Genomic DNA, 16,696 nt, shown 5'->3' on the forward strand with positions numbered 1-16,696 from the left:
ATATCTTTTTGTTCTGTTGACGAAATTAATCGTAGTCTCTTCGCTTTTTACATTGAAACTTATCAATGGATGCTGAAATTAACGACACGCCCGGAACACTCATTACGAACTCTGCAGCAATATTTAGGTTTCAATACAACACGCAAACGATTTAAACCTGGTCACAACCTCTTCACATTCCCAGTAGTGCATTCCGCCCCCTTAAAATACAATTGATCCTATCATAGAACCACAAGACTCAATTCAAAAACTTATCTTATTATGGGAAAAGCTCACCCTTCATCGCATGCTCGTAGTTATATGCCAAACACTATGTTTCTTTGACTGATTATCCAGTTGCAAATGATTATCAAACCCGCCCACAAAATCCTCATCCAAACTCACAGAAAATGTCGAAGTAAGCCCAATGTATGAACACTTCCTCTTTTATAGAAGAATAAATATGGCCATTCTGAAGTGTATCAGAATCAAATCTTCTCACATACCATTTACCTTTACGAAAAGAAATTTGATTGGCTGTTTATAGTAGATCCAATCTGATTGGTGTGACATACATACATCTCTCACTCACTCAGTCACCCACTCAGTCGCTCACTCACTCACCTATGCAAGAGAAATTCTCAGCAGAAAAGCCACAAAAGTTCTCTCGATAATAAAAAGATCCTTTTCTAGCTCAGATTCAGCAACTATTGCGATTAAGAACAAACTTTTCGATGCCCTTGTTAAACCCGTGTTACTTTATGCATGTGAAATTTAAGGACCAGAACTATTGTCATACAGAACGCATTTTGATAAAGGCACAATTGAACAAGTCCACATTAAGTTCTGTAAACAAACACTAAACATCCCATGGTATACAGAAAATATTGCCTGCAGGGCAGAGCTTGGGAGGTACCCTTTAAGCATTGATATAAAAGCCTCAATCTTTAGCAATTGGCAAAAATTGAAGCATTCTTGTAGCAACGTTTTGTTATGTGAAGCATTTCGATATGCAACAACTTCTACACCTTTCTTTGATGTTACAATTAATGAAGAGATCACTAGGGGGTATCAAGTAACAGAATCAACAGAACCAGTAACACGGCAACACATCAAGAACGGTCGATTAAAAATAAACAAAAATCTTAGAAATCAGTATTCACAAAACTGGCTTGAGACTAAGAACAGTTCATCAACAACTTCAAGGGAAAAATTTACGCACAAGGAAGTTAAAAGCGTTATCAATTTGAAAATTACCTGAAAACGGTTACAAACTCAGCACACAGAATTAGCCTGACAAGGCTTAGGTTAGGATGTCACGCATTACGAATACAAACTGGAAAATATGAAAATAAAGGAGCATCAATCCCAGTAGAGGAAAGAACATGCTTAGTATGCAAAGAACATTGCGTAGAACACGAACAGCATTTCTTGATGTATTGCCAGGGGTACGCTACCATAAGAGTTGAGCTCCATTCTCACATTTCAAACAAAGATGCACTTTACGCAAATCTGAACGATAACGAGAGAACTAAGTACTTACTTAGAGCTGACAATAGAGTTACATCAAAAATAGTAGGTAAATATATCAACTTAATGTTTAAAAAAAGAAAGAGACTCTCAACTTACAAACGAAATGAGCATTATAATTTTATTTAATTTTATTTGAATTATAAAAGAATCAAGTGAATGTTATTTCTTATTCTACTAGTTAATGTTAAACCTTTATTGTAAACAGACCAATACCTCCCTTTGGAGAGTAAGGCGCAATAAAGATATACTACTCACTCACTCACTCACTCACTCACTGTAGGATGGTCAGTCTTGTGCACATGACAATGATGTGGATCTGTTTATGGAAGTGTCAGCATTAACCGGTGAGAATGTGGAAAAGTTGTTCTTAACAGTAGGTGAGTTATAAAATTTAAAGAAGTTTTCTTAAACCGATCTGTTGTTGTTTTACTAAATTTTTGGTAACTTCTGTTCACCATTATCATAGCTACCATGTTAAAAGGTTCGTTACTGCTTGGGCTACAAGCCTATGTACTGTCGTTTTTAATTTGAATTAGAGTTGCGTAAGCGCGAGGGAACGTTTTAACCCCGTTAACTTCATCGTTGCCCTAACTCCTACATGTAACTGCTCTTGTGGTATTTGGTCACACCGCGTTCCAAGACCCAGGCATCTATATGTTGTTTATCCCTGGACTCAGTATGTTGTTTATTTACTGATTCGCTGTTTTTCGCGTGTTTGGCTCCTTACGAGCTCCACGAGCGCTTACATGTACTCTCCATAATCTAGGCGAAGAAGCAGCAATGGCACTTTACTTTGTATACGATGCCTAGGTTTTGGTCGATCGTTGGTCGGTCTTTGGGCGTTTTAAATATTTGACGTAATGCTTTTACCGGTCTGTAAGTTAGACAAATGTGAAATTTGTCGGGTCTAAGAAGATCTGGCCCTCTATGATGTAGATGATGGAGTCATTTCTTGGACACTTTGCAGACTTAAAGGTCACTGCTGACCCTTATTGAAGTGACTGAAGGCCTAGGTTCATGGATACAAAGAGAGGTCATGAAATTTGGATGGAACCCCTTTCGTGTCTTTCGATTTAGAGAATTCTTCTGCCAGTTGCAAAAACGATCGCAGCTGCTGGCTGTTGTTCGAAGGGATTGTTAACTTGGTTTTTGGTACCTGGTATATGGCTGGAGCGCCTGAAATTTGAATTGACAATCAGGATTCAGCACTGGATTCTCACTGGAGACGGCGTTAAATTGTAACATAAAAAATATGACTTCAAAAGCCCCAGCAGATTGTAAAAGGTGAAAAATATCAATATTTTGTTTATCCAAGCTTTTAATTTAGCGCCGGAAAGCAGTTCCACGCGTCCGTCTACTCGCTCGTCGCTCGTCGAGTATCCTCAGCTAGGATTATAGTTGCGTTATTTTGACTAAAATACGTTGCTCCTTGTCACATTGAACTCATAGTTCTCTAGCTTCTTCCAGGCGTTAAGTTAGTTGGGGCGCAGCGCGAAAAACGACGAGCGAAAAAATAGGGGAGAAGCGCGGCGCCACACTTCTCCCCTATTTTTTCGCTCGCCGTTTTTCGCGCTGCGCCCCAACTAACTGAACGGCTGGAAGAGGCTAATAGTTCTCGAGTGAAGTATTAGAAGGGTCCAAAGCAACTTGGGCATTGTCTCTATTTTTGTTAACTGCGAAGAAAAATACTATTATAAAGACAGTTTGGTTTTGCCTGCCGCTCGTACTGCGGTCGCAGCCACCGTATACAAGGTATACCAATAGCCAAATTTTAAAATGTCAACGTAGCCTAGCCTGTGACTGTTGAAGTTGTGACACTCTTATGTCTGTGCCCCAGTTCTTTTGTGAGTTGGCGAAATTCCTGCCCACTCCTAGTGTCGTGTTCGAGCTATCCTTATCCTGCGTCCTTAACCTCAACAGAGTTTTCTAAGACTGCTTTGCTTGTACCATTTCTCCAATTCCTTCAGATATTCTTTGGATTGATGGTGAGGAGTCATTGTTGCAAGGCCCTGATGTGAAAAGCATTGTAAAGTCTGATACTTGTCCTGGGTGGCTGAAATACATATAGGCAATGAATGGTTACATATCTTTGGCGAACGGCACATTGCTGGTGCTGCTGGTGCCGCTCAATTGCTTTTAATATTCTGCTGCTTAAGCTTATATCCCTGACATGGTTTCCTGGTGTCCCGTGAGGATTTAAATAGCACTGAGGCATAATTGACAATGCACGTTTCGGTTTTGCAGTTTTGATACTGTACATCAGAGACAGCTGAGTCGTCAATTGACAAAAGGAACCTTTATCTAAAACAACTGAATGAGAATTTTTTTTTTTTTTTTTTGTAGCGCAACAGTTCGAGATGGAACGTGCTTTAACGGAGACAATTCGTAAAGATAGCAAGGCTTTAAATCTGGAAGGGAAGAGATTGTCAAGGATTCCAGTGACTGTGACAGAACTGACGGAGGTGGAAATACTGAACCTTTCACACAATGATCTCGCAAAGTTACCACGTAGTACAAGAAACCTGTCAAACCTTACAAAGCTGAATTTGAACCACAACAAACTAACACATTTTCCTGAAGTTGTGGTCACCCTGATCAACCTGACGCACCTGTTTTTGAATGACAATGAACTCTCAACACTACCGGCAAATATGAAAAATCTGGAAAAACTAGAAGAGCTGGAATTGAGGAACAACAATATAGAAAGAATCTATGAAGATATCGTTGACTTACACCATCTTCAAAAGCTGTCCGTGGCAGGTAACCCCTTGGGCTTTGAAGAAATTGAAAGTCTCATAACAAAAGGGATGCCATTAGACATTGCAGGTTAGCATAGAACCTGGCCGGTTACGTTATGCCGTGCCCTGGTGTATTATGATCTTGCTACATAACTGACTTGACTGCATACCTCTTAACGTTCTTGGTAATGAGCCAATTCTAATAAATTATGCCGCCGAACCTTGAGGGAGTAAAACAAAAGAAACTGTTTATTCGTACCTCAACCTCAATGTTGTTTCTTTGGTTGTAGTCCCCTAAGCCTTGAAACCATGTTAAAATTTTACAATATATGCCTATGGTCATTTATTTCATGTATTTAGTGTATTCTAATGTGGAAGAGAATAAGATACGCGATTACGATCGCAGGTTGTGCTTATTTGTTACTTTGCGGTCACTGGCGAACCTCTGTGATTGAAGTATACGACAATAACCAATTTCGACAGCCTTCGCAATCAGAAAACTCACTGCATTTTTTTACAATTACACCCACAGTTCCAGGAGAAATACAAGCGCAAGGAGATGTTGCAAAGTTGCTCTATGAAAAGGCTTTGAAGGATGGTTCTGTGAATGTTTATCGTGGTAGAGTTTTATTGGTTGGTCAGGATCGTGCAGGGAAAACAAGTTTGAAGAAGTCCCTCTTAGGTTTGCCATTTAACCCTAAAGAACAAAGCACTGAGGGAATCGAAGTTGATCCTTCAGTCTGCGAGATTAAAGTCGATCAAGTGAAAAACTGGAATTCCACTAGCGAGAGTAAGCCAAGTTTGGCGGAATTTTCTGAAGACATATCAAGAATGTTAGCTGAAAAACATTATCACTGTATAGTCAATGAAGTAAAGGAAGAGTCGGCAGTGGAATCAGATCTAGAACTGACAGGAGAAGAATCAACAATAGAGGCGGGCACAAACAGCTCGGAAATGAATCAGGTTTGTACGCTGAAGTCTGGGGCGACTCTAGTTTAAAAGTGAATGGTATGGTCGATGCTAATTAAAAACGACACTAAAAGCGATCATATATAATCTCTTTTGGTGGCTGAAGGTCATTAGCACCTACATGTAAGAGGTCGAAGAGTGACGAGTGTAAAACAAAGCAGAGTAACACTGACCGGCCAAGAGTAACGTCCCAGACATAGGACTGACATCTACTTCCTGATTGACTATTTGCAGCCTACTTTGACAGCACACCCCGGCACCATAGCACGGTTGAAGCTGTTGTATGGCGCCATAGGACGCGACTCGTAAGTCTGTCTTCTAAGAGCATAAAACAAGGCATTTTTGAAACATAGGATTACGGTACATAAAAAGGAAGCCAGTATGCATAATATTTGGGCTTTGATTGAATTGTTGTCAGATTAGATTGACTCAGTTACTATGCAGAGTGAGCCATTGTGGGCGAAAATGTGGCAGTTCTTTTTCAGTACTCCCACACTATTTCTCGGATATGATTATAGATACTGGAATAAGCAGGTCCTAATGAAACCTCTTTTAAAAACTTCATTTTAGGTTGCTGAAAATGTTGGCAATCTCAAGAACTCAACCATTTCCACGCCAGAGAGTGAAAGGCGAGTGCAAGCTGTAGCAAAGAATACCGTTGATGACGTCACAGATGACAGGAGTGCAAGTTCAAGTAAAGATTCAACATTAATGATGGATGCAACCTCGCCTCCAGATGACGTCACAAAACATGCGTATCTGCGGTTGAGGAACATGCTTAAAGGCGTGCATGGTGACGCTGAAAATGGTGATGACAAGAGGGAAACCTTAGTTACTGTAGATTTGTGGGATTTTGCCGGACAGCACCTGTATTACGCTTCTCACCCTGTGTTCCTGTCATCACGTGCAGTGTATGTCCTGGTGCACAACCTCAGCAAGGCACTAGACGCCCCAGCCCAGCCCTGTGTTAGACAAGGAACACGTGATAAATTTTTGGAAAACCCAAACAACGAAACAAATCTGTAGAATCTGCTGTCATGGCTGGTAACAATCCACAGTATCAGACCAACAGGAGAGGAAATGATTGGCAACTCAGGCGGCATGCTGCCATATCTACGACCTCCAGTGTTCATTGTCGGCACACATGCTGATAAACCATTCGAGGATATCAAGGCTATGACATCAAAAATACAGCAGGCAATTTCTGGTAAGGAATACGAGAAGCATGTTATCCGGCGATTCTTCAGCATTGACAACACCGGGTTGGGCGACAAATCATGGTTACGCACGATCAAGAAATGGTTTGCAGGTAAACGATTTTTTTTTTCTTTTCCGCTGGACCACTGATTGCTCTCCCGCTTCCCGCACCTTTATCTCCCGCCTCCCGCCCTTTTGCTTGCTGCTCCCGTTCTCTGTAAATTGGCAGTCAAAACACATCCTAGTCATTTAGCTTCGCAATTCTTAAGCATTTCCTGTGTTTTTAAATAATTTAACAAGATTACCACTGCCATATGTTTCAATTCAATGAAGTTTTTACCTACTTGTTTATCTTCTTTGAGTTTCACCATTTCAGTCCATTTCCATCGGCTCTTCAAATTTGTTTCTGAAATCCGTTTTCAGTGACGACGGTCTCAAAAGTTAATTCTAAGTTGTCTCGTGTTCTGATAAAGTATACGCATTTCCAGTAACCAGTCCGGCGTTTATTGGGATCTGACAATTAAATCATGGAAGTAGGTCGTCTCACTTTTTTGCAATTTGACAGCTTACGCGACACGTGCACTTGTGCCGCTTGACATTTCGTGACTTATGACGTAACCACTGTAAACGGGTTTACTCTTTCACCGGAAGTAAGCTTGTTTTTCAGCCCAAGCGCAAATTTTCGTTTGCTCGTTTGCTCAGAAGTCTCAGAAGTGACTGAGAAGACGTTAAGTGCAAGTCGAATATATTTTGGGTTCTTGTTTTTGAAAGTATTCTAACGCATTGTTGAATTAAAAAAATTAGCGTTTCGCATTTCTCTCCCGCTTCTCGCCCTCTTAGAACTCCCGGTTCCCGCCCTTTCCTCTCTCGCCTCCCGTACCCCTCCCGCCACCTATTCTCCCGGACTCCCGCCCCCCTGTCCCCCCCCCCCTTACTATGAAAAGACAAGTCTGCATTTGGTTTATGTGTAAAAGCCGTCAGTAAAGCAAATTGGTAAAACCTGCAAGATTTTATCAAATACTGGCCATGCCTTTCATAAAATTGATGTCGTGTTTTATGGAGAGAACAGTTTTAATACATTGGGAGTATATATTGCGATAAATATTTACATTGTTTACATCTTCTGCCTAAGATACCTCAAAAGGTTCATGGTTAGGTCTTCGGTGTAAGGACCATTTAGCGTACATTGTTTGTAAACGTTTAACAGTGTCTTTCATGAGACATTCTCTCGAATTGTGGCGGAAATAAGCACAAATCACAAACGCGTATAGAGAAGACACAGGTGATAAGAGCTTCTTTGTAACAACTGCCATTCGCCTACGATCTGAGTGGATGTTACGCGTAACTTTCTTTGGGTGCTATACAGTTGAGTGTCTTGTTACTATTTGTAATTTGCAGGGCGAGGAAGTGACACTGATGTTGCTAGTGGTGATGAAATTCATGCTCTTCGAACCAAAATCATGGATGTTTTGAGACAGGAGCCATACATGGGGGAGAAGATACCAGTGAAGTAAAGTGATATGACTGACAAGAGAAAGAGATCTTCACGCCTTTACAATAACAGCAGTTGCACAAGAGGCCTGTAAAGAGGATTTAAGATCTATGGTCTCCCATTGAGACCTTTTTGGGTTTCTTTACAACTTAATTGCTTGTGAATGTCTCTTTCTTTTTGTATATTTCATTTATGCCCTTTTGTGCACTTTGTAGTTCTACACAGGGATAGTGTAATATATTCTACCTGCCATCATTATATCACATCAGCACAACTAGTGTTTCCATTTTCCCTCAATCTTTTCATTACTTTGTACTCACCGTATTTTCTCGATTAAACGCCGTGGCGTTCATTTCAAACTTGGCCTGGTACGTAGACTCGCATTTAGTTTTCCCTTCATTTTTTTAGCCTCGAGTTTACTAGCAAAGGTTTTTGTTTATCATTTTGGACAGCCATATATTTAGCCATTAGAGCTTACTCTAGTACTATACCTCAAATAAATGCTAGAAGGGCTTATTTACAACTCTGTTTTAAAGAACCAACATTTAATAGAGAAAATTTGATACTATCCTTGGAAAGAGGTTTTGGAACGAATATACTTTATTTGCAAGTGCATTCATTGTAACATCGAGGAGATTATTTAGGCAACACAAGTGGAGAGAAGCAAGAAAATACCCTCCAATGAATTAATTAAAGAAGAAATGCGAGCTCTTATCGAGAAACTAGGATTTCTGACGAGCCATGTCTTACATAGTAGCATTTCCCAAGGTCTTTTCTACTGAAATTTTCCTATGGGAACTATCAATTATCCCTTTCATGCAATCTTCGAAGCCCATGTTTTGGAATGTCATCTTTTTTCTTCGGTTAGGAGATTTGAATACAACATACCCTTTATTACCAAACTATGAAAACTCTTGGTTTCAAAGAAAAGATAATTGAAAGAGAAAATTAGTTAAATTCACTCAGAATAACTAAAAGCTAATCAAGTTGAGTGAAATGAAATAGTATTAATTATTTTATGTAAAGACGTTGGTTGGCATTATAGCTTCAGGGGGTTGGGGGGCAGTAAGGAGACAAAATAAGGGGAAAAAAAGGAAAAATATCAATAAATAAGTAAACGGAATAAATCAGTAAATCACTAAATACCTAGGAATAAAGTGAATTAGCAATAAATAAGTCACTAGTAAGTTTCAGGTGAATGTTGGCAAGATGGTTGTAAGATGTTATGTTTAACTCTGTTTTTAAGAATTTTAAGGGGGAGACGTTTAATACTTTGATACTGTTTTAGACTGATTAGTTATTTTGTTTGGTTGTCCTGTAGATGGTTCAACTTCGAAAAGGTCGTTGAAACTTTGGTAGCTGAGAATGTCTATCACATGAATATGGAACAACTTCAAACGTATGCCAAAGAAGTGTGCTTTATCGAGGATGAAGACCAGTTCCACGCCATGTTGAATTTTTATCATGGTCTTGGAATGATTGTAAAGCACCGCAGCACAGTTATTCTGAAGGCGCAATGGTTAATTGAGCTATTCAAGATGCTGATAACCATACCACCCTTCTATAAAGCGGTACGAAATCGTAATGCTTGGTACTTAAAAGCCTATCTTCTATACGAAACGCCTAGCGTATTTCCCAAACAAAATCTTGGTCATATGGACCTACGTATATTTTTATTGAGGACAGCGTTTAGATGAGGTCTGTTCCTCTGTGTGAAGGCAAGGGCATTAGCGGTGTGGGTCACTAAAGTAACATACCATAGATTAAAACTACGTGGAAAGAAAGTAAGTCTCAAAGTAATAGCTTGCACTTGGTAAAACCAAAAAGCTGCCGGGATTAAGAAAGATTATGGAAGACGAACCTGTAAAATGCGGGCTGAAGTCTTAAGATACTTTATACCTCTGTGAAACATAACTTTTTACGAGAGGCAATTTCCGTTTCTTTTCTCTTGGTCTTTTACCGATACAAGTGAACGTACATGAGACAAATTAACGAACGTAAGGTCCAGCAGAGTTATAAGAATAATCCCTCAGGATTGTAGTATAATTGTGGCCTCGCTAACCATGAGTTTCGCCATAGGTCAGTGGTTATAGCACTCAGCTGATATATGGGAGGTAATGGGTTCAAATCCCGTCGGGGACTCAGATTTTCTCTTGTCACATGATTGTGACATGTTGAGCTTCTTTTTCACGAATCTTTTTTTGCTTCAACAAAAAGAAATTGTGCAACGTAAGTGTGTTTTTTGTTGTTGTTGTTGTTGTTGTTGTTAGGATCCCGTAGAGTCCAAGTGCTGGCTGGAGGTAGAGACAAGCGGTGTCCTCAGCATGGAACTTGTCGATCGTGTCTTTTCCAAATTCATTCAGGAAGGTCTTGTCAAGGAGGACATCTTGGACATGATGGAGCGATTTGGTTTGATCGCCAAGTTCTCAGCCTCGCCAACTGATGTAAAGTACTTTGTACCCGCTCAGCTTAAGTCGCCACCTAAAGACCTTGCTAAAATGGAGCCATCGCCCACCGATCCTTGCCCGTTGTATCTTCACTTTGTGGATGGTTTTGTTCCGCATGGATTCTTCTCTCAGTTTGTTTCAAGATCGATATCTTGGTGTTCCAAGATTGGATCCTTACAACCCCCAAACCTGTACCGAGATGGAGCTTGGTTTGTTGTTGGTCGACAAATAATACATGATATGATTCTGATTTGCAAAAAGAAGTTCATCAAGATTTCCCTCAAGCAAAGAACTGAAGAGGAAGCAGTTCCAGTTTCGACATCGCCAGAAACAGCAAGAAGTGTGCGATCGTTTGTGGAAGACACTTTACAAGATTTGTTGAAGCAGTTTCAGTACCTTGGTAATCTGCGGTACGAGTTCTGTGTTGCATGCCCCTACTGTCTGCAGGGACGTCAAGTGTGTGCAAACCACAGCCAAACCTTGTGCACACACGAAGATTGTTTGCACCTCCTTGAAATAAAACAAGGAGGACGCTTGATCTGCATGAAGAGCGTCAATGGCAAAGTACTCACAGTCCGTGGTCTGGAAAGGTGGTTCCCACAAAGAACAAGCCAGGTATGATTTATGAATAAAAAGTATTTCACAAGTAATAACACCAGTGGTTGACATCGTAGTTCAGCATGGGTGTTGCAAATCAAACGCAAAAGGTATTATCTATCTTTAGTATAATTTTCAGAGGTGAATATTAGAATTGGACATTCTGATTGGTCGAAAAGCTCATCATATGACGCTATATTCACCCCGCTAGAGCTTGGTTAGTAAGCTCGCCATCTTTGCCATCTTGGGAAGTAAACATGGCGGACAGTTGCTGAATGAAGTTTTCATTTATTCGAAAGACATCGCTGCAAGTCCAGGATATTTGAAAGCATGGAGAATTTTCACAATGACTGCTGTCGCCCTTGGACCAAAAATATTCTTAAGAGCTCGTATTCAAGGATTTTAAGAATCGTAAACGCAGTGGTTGCGTCGATCGCCAGCAGGTCAGATCGATTGACCGAAATTTATCTTTCTTCAAACTAAAGGCTTAAGCTACTCATTTTTAGGTGATGATGACAACTGTGAAGGAAGTCAACAACGATAAAACGAAGGTACCGGATGAATTTATTTTTCGTAGGTAGTGTTTCGCTCGTTTGTTTTGCTGCCGAACTCGATGATCGATGTACTACGGCTGCATACGTGTATGCACACGAACAATTGCGTCTGTGTTTTTATGTTTTAGTCCGTTATTTTGTAGTCTTTGATATTCATGTCTGAAAATTATACTTAAACAATTATTCGCCTCAGGCTCAGTGAACATTGGTGAATATTCACCAATGTTCACTTTGCCTTTGGCGAATAATTAGGGACTTTAAGATACGCTACGGCGAGGTGCTACTACGGCTACTTTGGCCGCGAGGGACTAGGTTGACAACGGTGTTTTACCCGCCAAACTCAAGTGATTAAGATTTTGCTGTACGGCAACGGTATGTGCAGTCTCTACGTGTCTTTACAAAAATGAGTACTGTACGGGTCCGCAAATGATCCCAGGACCGCAAATGATCCCGACTGAAAAAAAAAAAGGAATGGCATGGATTTATATCAGAGGAAGGTGAGAACATGTACAAAAAATATGAACTAAAGAACATGTTTTGTCATTTTACAAAAAAATATTCCACAGTTGCTGTTTTGTTCTTCGAACGGTACAGATCGTTTTCATTGTCACGCAATAAAAAAAAAATAAAAAATCGAAAACCAACCAATGGAAAAAGCTAAGAAATTGTGATGTACGTTATAGAAGATAACTAAATAAGACACTTCTCCAAGTTTTAGGCCTGCGCGTTTCCCCAAACTTCAGAAATTCGTCGTAAATGTTTCCCAACAATTTACAGAGCCCAGTAAGAAAACGCCATGTTGATATACATCCGTGGTACACCAATATGGCGGCTGGAATGTAGTGTAAACATCTGGAACTTACTTTGGCTTTCTAGGCGACTGATTATCAGTACTAAACAAACAAGCGTTTATATAAGCACTTTTCCTAATGCTCTAACTTCTAAAAAGGCTCAAAATCATGAGATAAGTATACATTTTTCAACAAACTCGATCGTAGCGTTGTGTCACGCAACCTCCATAACCCTGAAATTCAAAATGCTCTGGTTACCAAACGAAGCACGCTAATTGTAAACAGATATAAATATACCGCTTCTTTTGCCTGATGAGGATAGAAATACGTCACGTGAAGACGATCTATTGAATTAGAAGTCTTTACATACTTGTAAACATTCTCTAATTCCCAGTGGCGAAAGTATCAAACATCTATCAAACAGCTAACACTCAAAACGGAGAGCAAGCCTTGGCCTTGCTTGGTCATGAAGCTGAACTTCATAACTATAGCTTGGAATTTTGGCTTCTTAGAATACTCAAGTGGTCATTTCCGAGGAATCAAAGCCAAAATACGACCGAGGAAAAATTACAAAATAAATTTGTTCAAATTTCCAGTGCTACACACTACGTGCTTTGCAACGTGATGAAGCGTTGTAGGCTTGTGGGTCTACTCAGGTGACAGCGTCTTCCTTAATAGTTGCTTCATGGTTAGATTTTAGTTTAAAACTTTCAGACGAGAGGCGTTAATGGCTGATAAAATGTGACTTCACTATAAACCGAACTATCAATGTTTAACAAAGGAGGATATGTAGCGTATGTTGCACTGATCATAATTTTACTGAGAATTGCAAAGAAATGCAAGCCAAGTCGTGTTTTGATGATTGAGTGGTGATATTCATAACATCGTAGTTAGCAACAAAATTTAGTCGAAAGTATGAAAAAAAAAGCAAGTTGTAAGCCACTATAATTATAAGATGGCTTTAATAAAATCATCAGTATTCACGAGCGCCAATTCCCTATCCACACCATCCCACCATCCATGCCATTCCTGAGTTTTTAGTCGGGATCATTTGCGGTCCCTATCGGGGATCATTTCCGGTCTGGGATCATTTGCGGTCCAATTTGGGGATCATTTGCGGTCCGGGATCATTTGCGGTCCTGGGATCATTTGCGGACCCGTACAGTACTTTCAAGGAAACCAGAGATCATTCTACTTTCATACAAAATAGGCTTGATTAATGACAATGATTTCCTTCTGCTGTATCCGTCTTACATCTCCCAGAACTCAGATTTGCCTTTTAGAACTTGATAGAACCGCCTGTAATTCCAACCACAAAACAAAATATAAACTGTGATATACTGAAAAAGCTCGATTTCAACACGGACAGGTTGTTCGTACGACGATTACGTGATAAGCCCGAAAATGCAAAACTTTCGATTATAATAAATACATTTTGAACGATAACAAACAATTATAGTTCAGATTAGAACATACGAAGCTTTCTTATAAACGGCTGTTCGGCCCGATACTAATATGACTGAATTGATCCTCTCGCTGTAGGTATTAAAATCTTTCAAATTTTCTGTACAAATGACAAAGAAACAATGATCTTAGAACTGATTTTTATGATTGAGAACTTTATCTTCAAACTAGGCTGTTCAAACAGTTGAAAAAGCGTTAAAATGAGAAGTAAACTGCAGACTTATACTCACGTAGTGAAGAGTACGTGAAACCAAGCACTTTCCCGTAGTAGAAAGGAAGGCTACGGCGGGAAAGCCATACTGGTACGCGCGTCATGACGTCACCGGAAGTGATCTTCACTAACTGCCGTGGTACTACAACCTAGCCGTACCATACCTTAAAGTCCCTATTGTTAAATATCAGGCAACAGTCGTCCCTATTACTTGTCCATGGGGAAGCATTTAAATTGAAGAATGCGGAAGTTATTCATGCAAAGAACTGAAGATCTGTTGAGGTCGCAATCAATAGTAATGGGATTCCCCTGTTTTGTTCACATCTGACAAGCTTGGTATAAAACCATCGGAGAAATTTCCACACTTGTTCCCTTGTATTTATTTTGGTTTTCGTGACGCGCACCCAAGTAATCCAAGTTGAAGAAGTCATGCTGTCTTGCATTGCAGGAAAGAATTATCTCATGCCCGCTTACAATATAAACCGACAAAATTGGCTGCATTTCTATGAAGACGTTTTCATTCTCTTGCAGGATGTATTTCTCTCCACTGTAGCTGGTAAATCCCAGGGCGAGCCAGCACAAGGTAATCTAGGGACGTCCGATAGAGTTTTGAATGTAACTCTCTTAGCCAGTGAGTGGCGTTCGTCAAAGGGGGGCTTGTCAACCATAAGCAGAGAGCTTGCCTTACAGCTGGCGCAATTGAAAGTACAAGTCACTCTATTAGTCCCACAGTTTGCCTGCTCTGAAGAAGAAAGGAGGGTCGCTAAAAGCCACAACATTGCCATTAGAGAAGCAGAGAGACGTCCGGGCTACGACTCCCTTGAATGGTTGAGCTTCCCACCAAGAGACCTTGCCATTGACGTCGTTCTGGGTCATGGAGCGAAGCTTGGTAAACAAGCCCAGGTCATTAGAGAGTCGCACAGTTGTAAGTGGGTCCAGGTAGTGCATACTGCACCCGAGGAACTCGGAATGCACAAGAATTATTCCGAGGCCATTTCGAAAGGTGAAGAGAAGAACAGAACCGAAGTAGACCTGTGCAAGTTGGCCAATGCTGTTGTGGCTGTTGGACCCAAGTTGAAGGAAGCCTACTCTGCTTACCTGCGATCGTGCAAAGAACGCCAAGATGTAATTCAGCTAACTCCAGGTATTTTCAGTGAATTTTCAGTCGTAAAGCAAGCCACTTTCGACAGCGAGAAGTTTAGGGTGCTGATTTTTGGCCGCGGTGATCAAGAAGACTTCAGTCTCAAAGGATATGACATTGCTGCTAAAGCAATAGTTGAACTGGGAGACAGCTCGTACCGTCTGATATTTGTGGGCGCACCAGATGGAAAAGAAGAGGACGTCGCAAACAAGTTGCTGCACTGTGGAATCTCTAAAGATCAACTGGTCGTCAGGAAATTTGTCCAAAACAAGGAGAGATTGAAGGAGTTGTTTTGCGAGGTCGACCTTGCTATCATGCCGTCCAGGACGGAGGGTTTTGGTCTGACTGCGCTGGAAGCCTTGTCTGCTGGTCTTCCCATTCTTGTGAGTGGAAACTCGGGTTTTGGAAATGCACTGCGTTCGTTACCATTAGGCAAGCCATTTGTGGTGGAGTCAGCCGAGCCTAAAGAGTGGGCCAACGCAATCGAAGCTGTCCGTCTGAAAGAGCGAGCAGAGCGGTTGCAAGAGATTCGAAGCTTACGAACAAGCTACGATAATGAATTCAGCTGGAAGGAGCAGTGTGAAGCTCTTGTTCGAAAAATGTGGCGGTTAGTTCATGGTAAGACTTTCATTCGTCGCGTAGTTTGCTCTGTGGGTCCAATATAATGGAATTGTTAAGAGTCATTTCAACACATGCCGTTTGGAAAGTAAAGGTTAGGTTTTTTCTTGGCCTTACTCTCGAAAGGTGATGTACACTTTATGAAAAGGTTTTTTCAAGATGAATGTAAAAATGTATTGTGGTTAAAGACCTCTGAGCGAAAATATTCGAAACATTGAAAAACAAGTTCTCTAGATGACAAGTCAAATCAATCGCGTGCAGAACATATCGTATCAATTCATTGCACAGAAGACATTTCGCAGTCGCCAAAATAATGTAGAGGATTTCTTGAAATAATTGATACCACTCTTACAAGCAATGTATAAATTTTACACGTGGGAGAAATCTTGTCAGAGGAAAGAGATTTGTGTGAAAGATATGAAGTGCTTAGTTTTCGGAGCCAATGTTTTGGAAAGTTTATCAGAGAAATGAAAACAATTCTAATTAGTTTCTGTATATACGAAGACGATTACTTTAAGTTTCATTTGAATACAAACATAAAACAACAGTTATCCACTGGATAGTGATTTAACCGGTGGATAGCGTCATCTGCCCTTTGATCAACTGGCTCCTGTTATCCACACTTTTCATAGTTTTTCTTGAACTGGAAGCAAAGTTTAACGATCTAGGGATAACACTCGCTCTACAAGCGAATCCCTGCATCAAAGATTTGGTGCCAATCCTATGTGAACAGTAGTGTTTCTGATGGCTAGTAACTTTTTCTTTATTATTGCTAAGAAGTTTTGGTTTGTTTTGGACTGTTAACAAGTTATTCGTCTCAAATGAAATCTTCTTTATACAAAATATGTACACTCGTCAGTGGCAAATCTTTCTTGTTTCTCATAGTTTCTACCAGTTGTTTATTTGTTACATACACTGTTCTCTCTCACAGGTTAACAAGGCTAGACCACTTCACTGTGGCGATA

The 16,696-nt window shown here is 40.4% G+C and overlaps 2 protein-coding genes and 1 pseudogene across 2 annotated transcripts in view; all 3 read left to right on the forward strand.

Moving 5' to 3' along the window:
* Positions 1-3,934, forward strand: part of LOC149104930 (uncharacterized) — a 26,666-nt gene extending 22,732 nt beyond the window's left edge. The window contains exon 6 of the mRNA XM_089271331.1: positions 3,856-3,934. Within this exon, the coding sequence (XP_089127457.1) occupies positions 3,856-3,885 (30 nt within the window). The 3' untranslated portion in view covers positions 3,886-3,934. The remainder of the gene's footprint in view (positions 1-3,855) is intronic.
* LOC149104932 (uncharacterized) lies at positions 237-1,863 on the forward strand (annotated as a pseudogene).
* The window catches only part of LOC149104933 (uncharacterized), a 14,117-nt gene continuing 1,215 nt past the window's right edge, over positions 3,795-16,696 (forward strand). The window contains exons 1-9 of the mRNA XM_089271326.1: positions 3,795-4,338; positions 4,783-5,213; positions 5,790-6,528; positions 7,815-7,926; positions 9,230-9,479; positions 10,179-10,970; positions 11,459-11,503; positions 14,504-15,731; positions 16,663-16,696. The exon at positions 16,663-16,696 is cut by the window's right edge and continues 1,215 nt beyond it. Coding sequence (XP_089127452.1) covers positions 6,300-6,528; positions 7,815-7,926; positions 9,230-9,479; positions 10,179-10,970; positions 11,459-11,503; positions 14,504-15,731; positions 16,663-16,667 — 2,661 coding nt within the window. The 5' untranslated portion in view covers positions 3,795-4,338; positions 4,783-5,213; positions 5,790-6,299 and the 3' untranslated portion in view covers positions 16,668-16,696. The remainder of the gene's footprint in view (positions 4,339-4,782; positions 5,214-5,789; positions 6,529-7,814; positions 7,927-9,229; positions 9,480-10,178; positions 10,971-11,458; positions 11,504-14,503; positions 15,732-16,662) is intronic.

Source organism: Orbicella faveolata, unplaced genomic scaffold (genome assembly GCF_042242905.1).
Source record: "Orbicella faveolata isolate gen_17 unplaced genomic scaffold, um_ofav_v1 contig_34, whole genome shotgun sequence".
Taxonomy (NCBI): Eukaryota; Metazoa; Cnidaria; class Anthozoa; order Scleractinia; family Merulinidae; genus Orbicella; species Orbicella faveolata.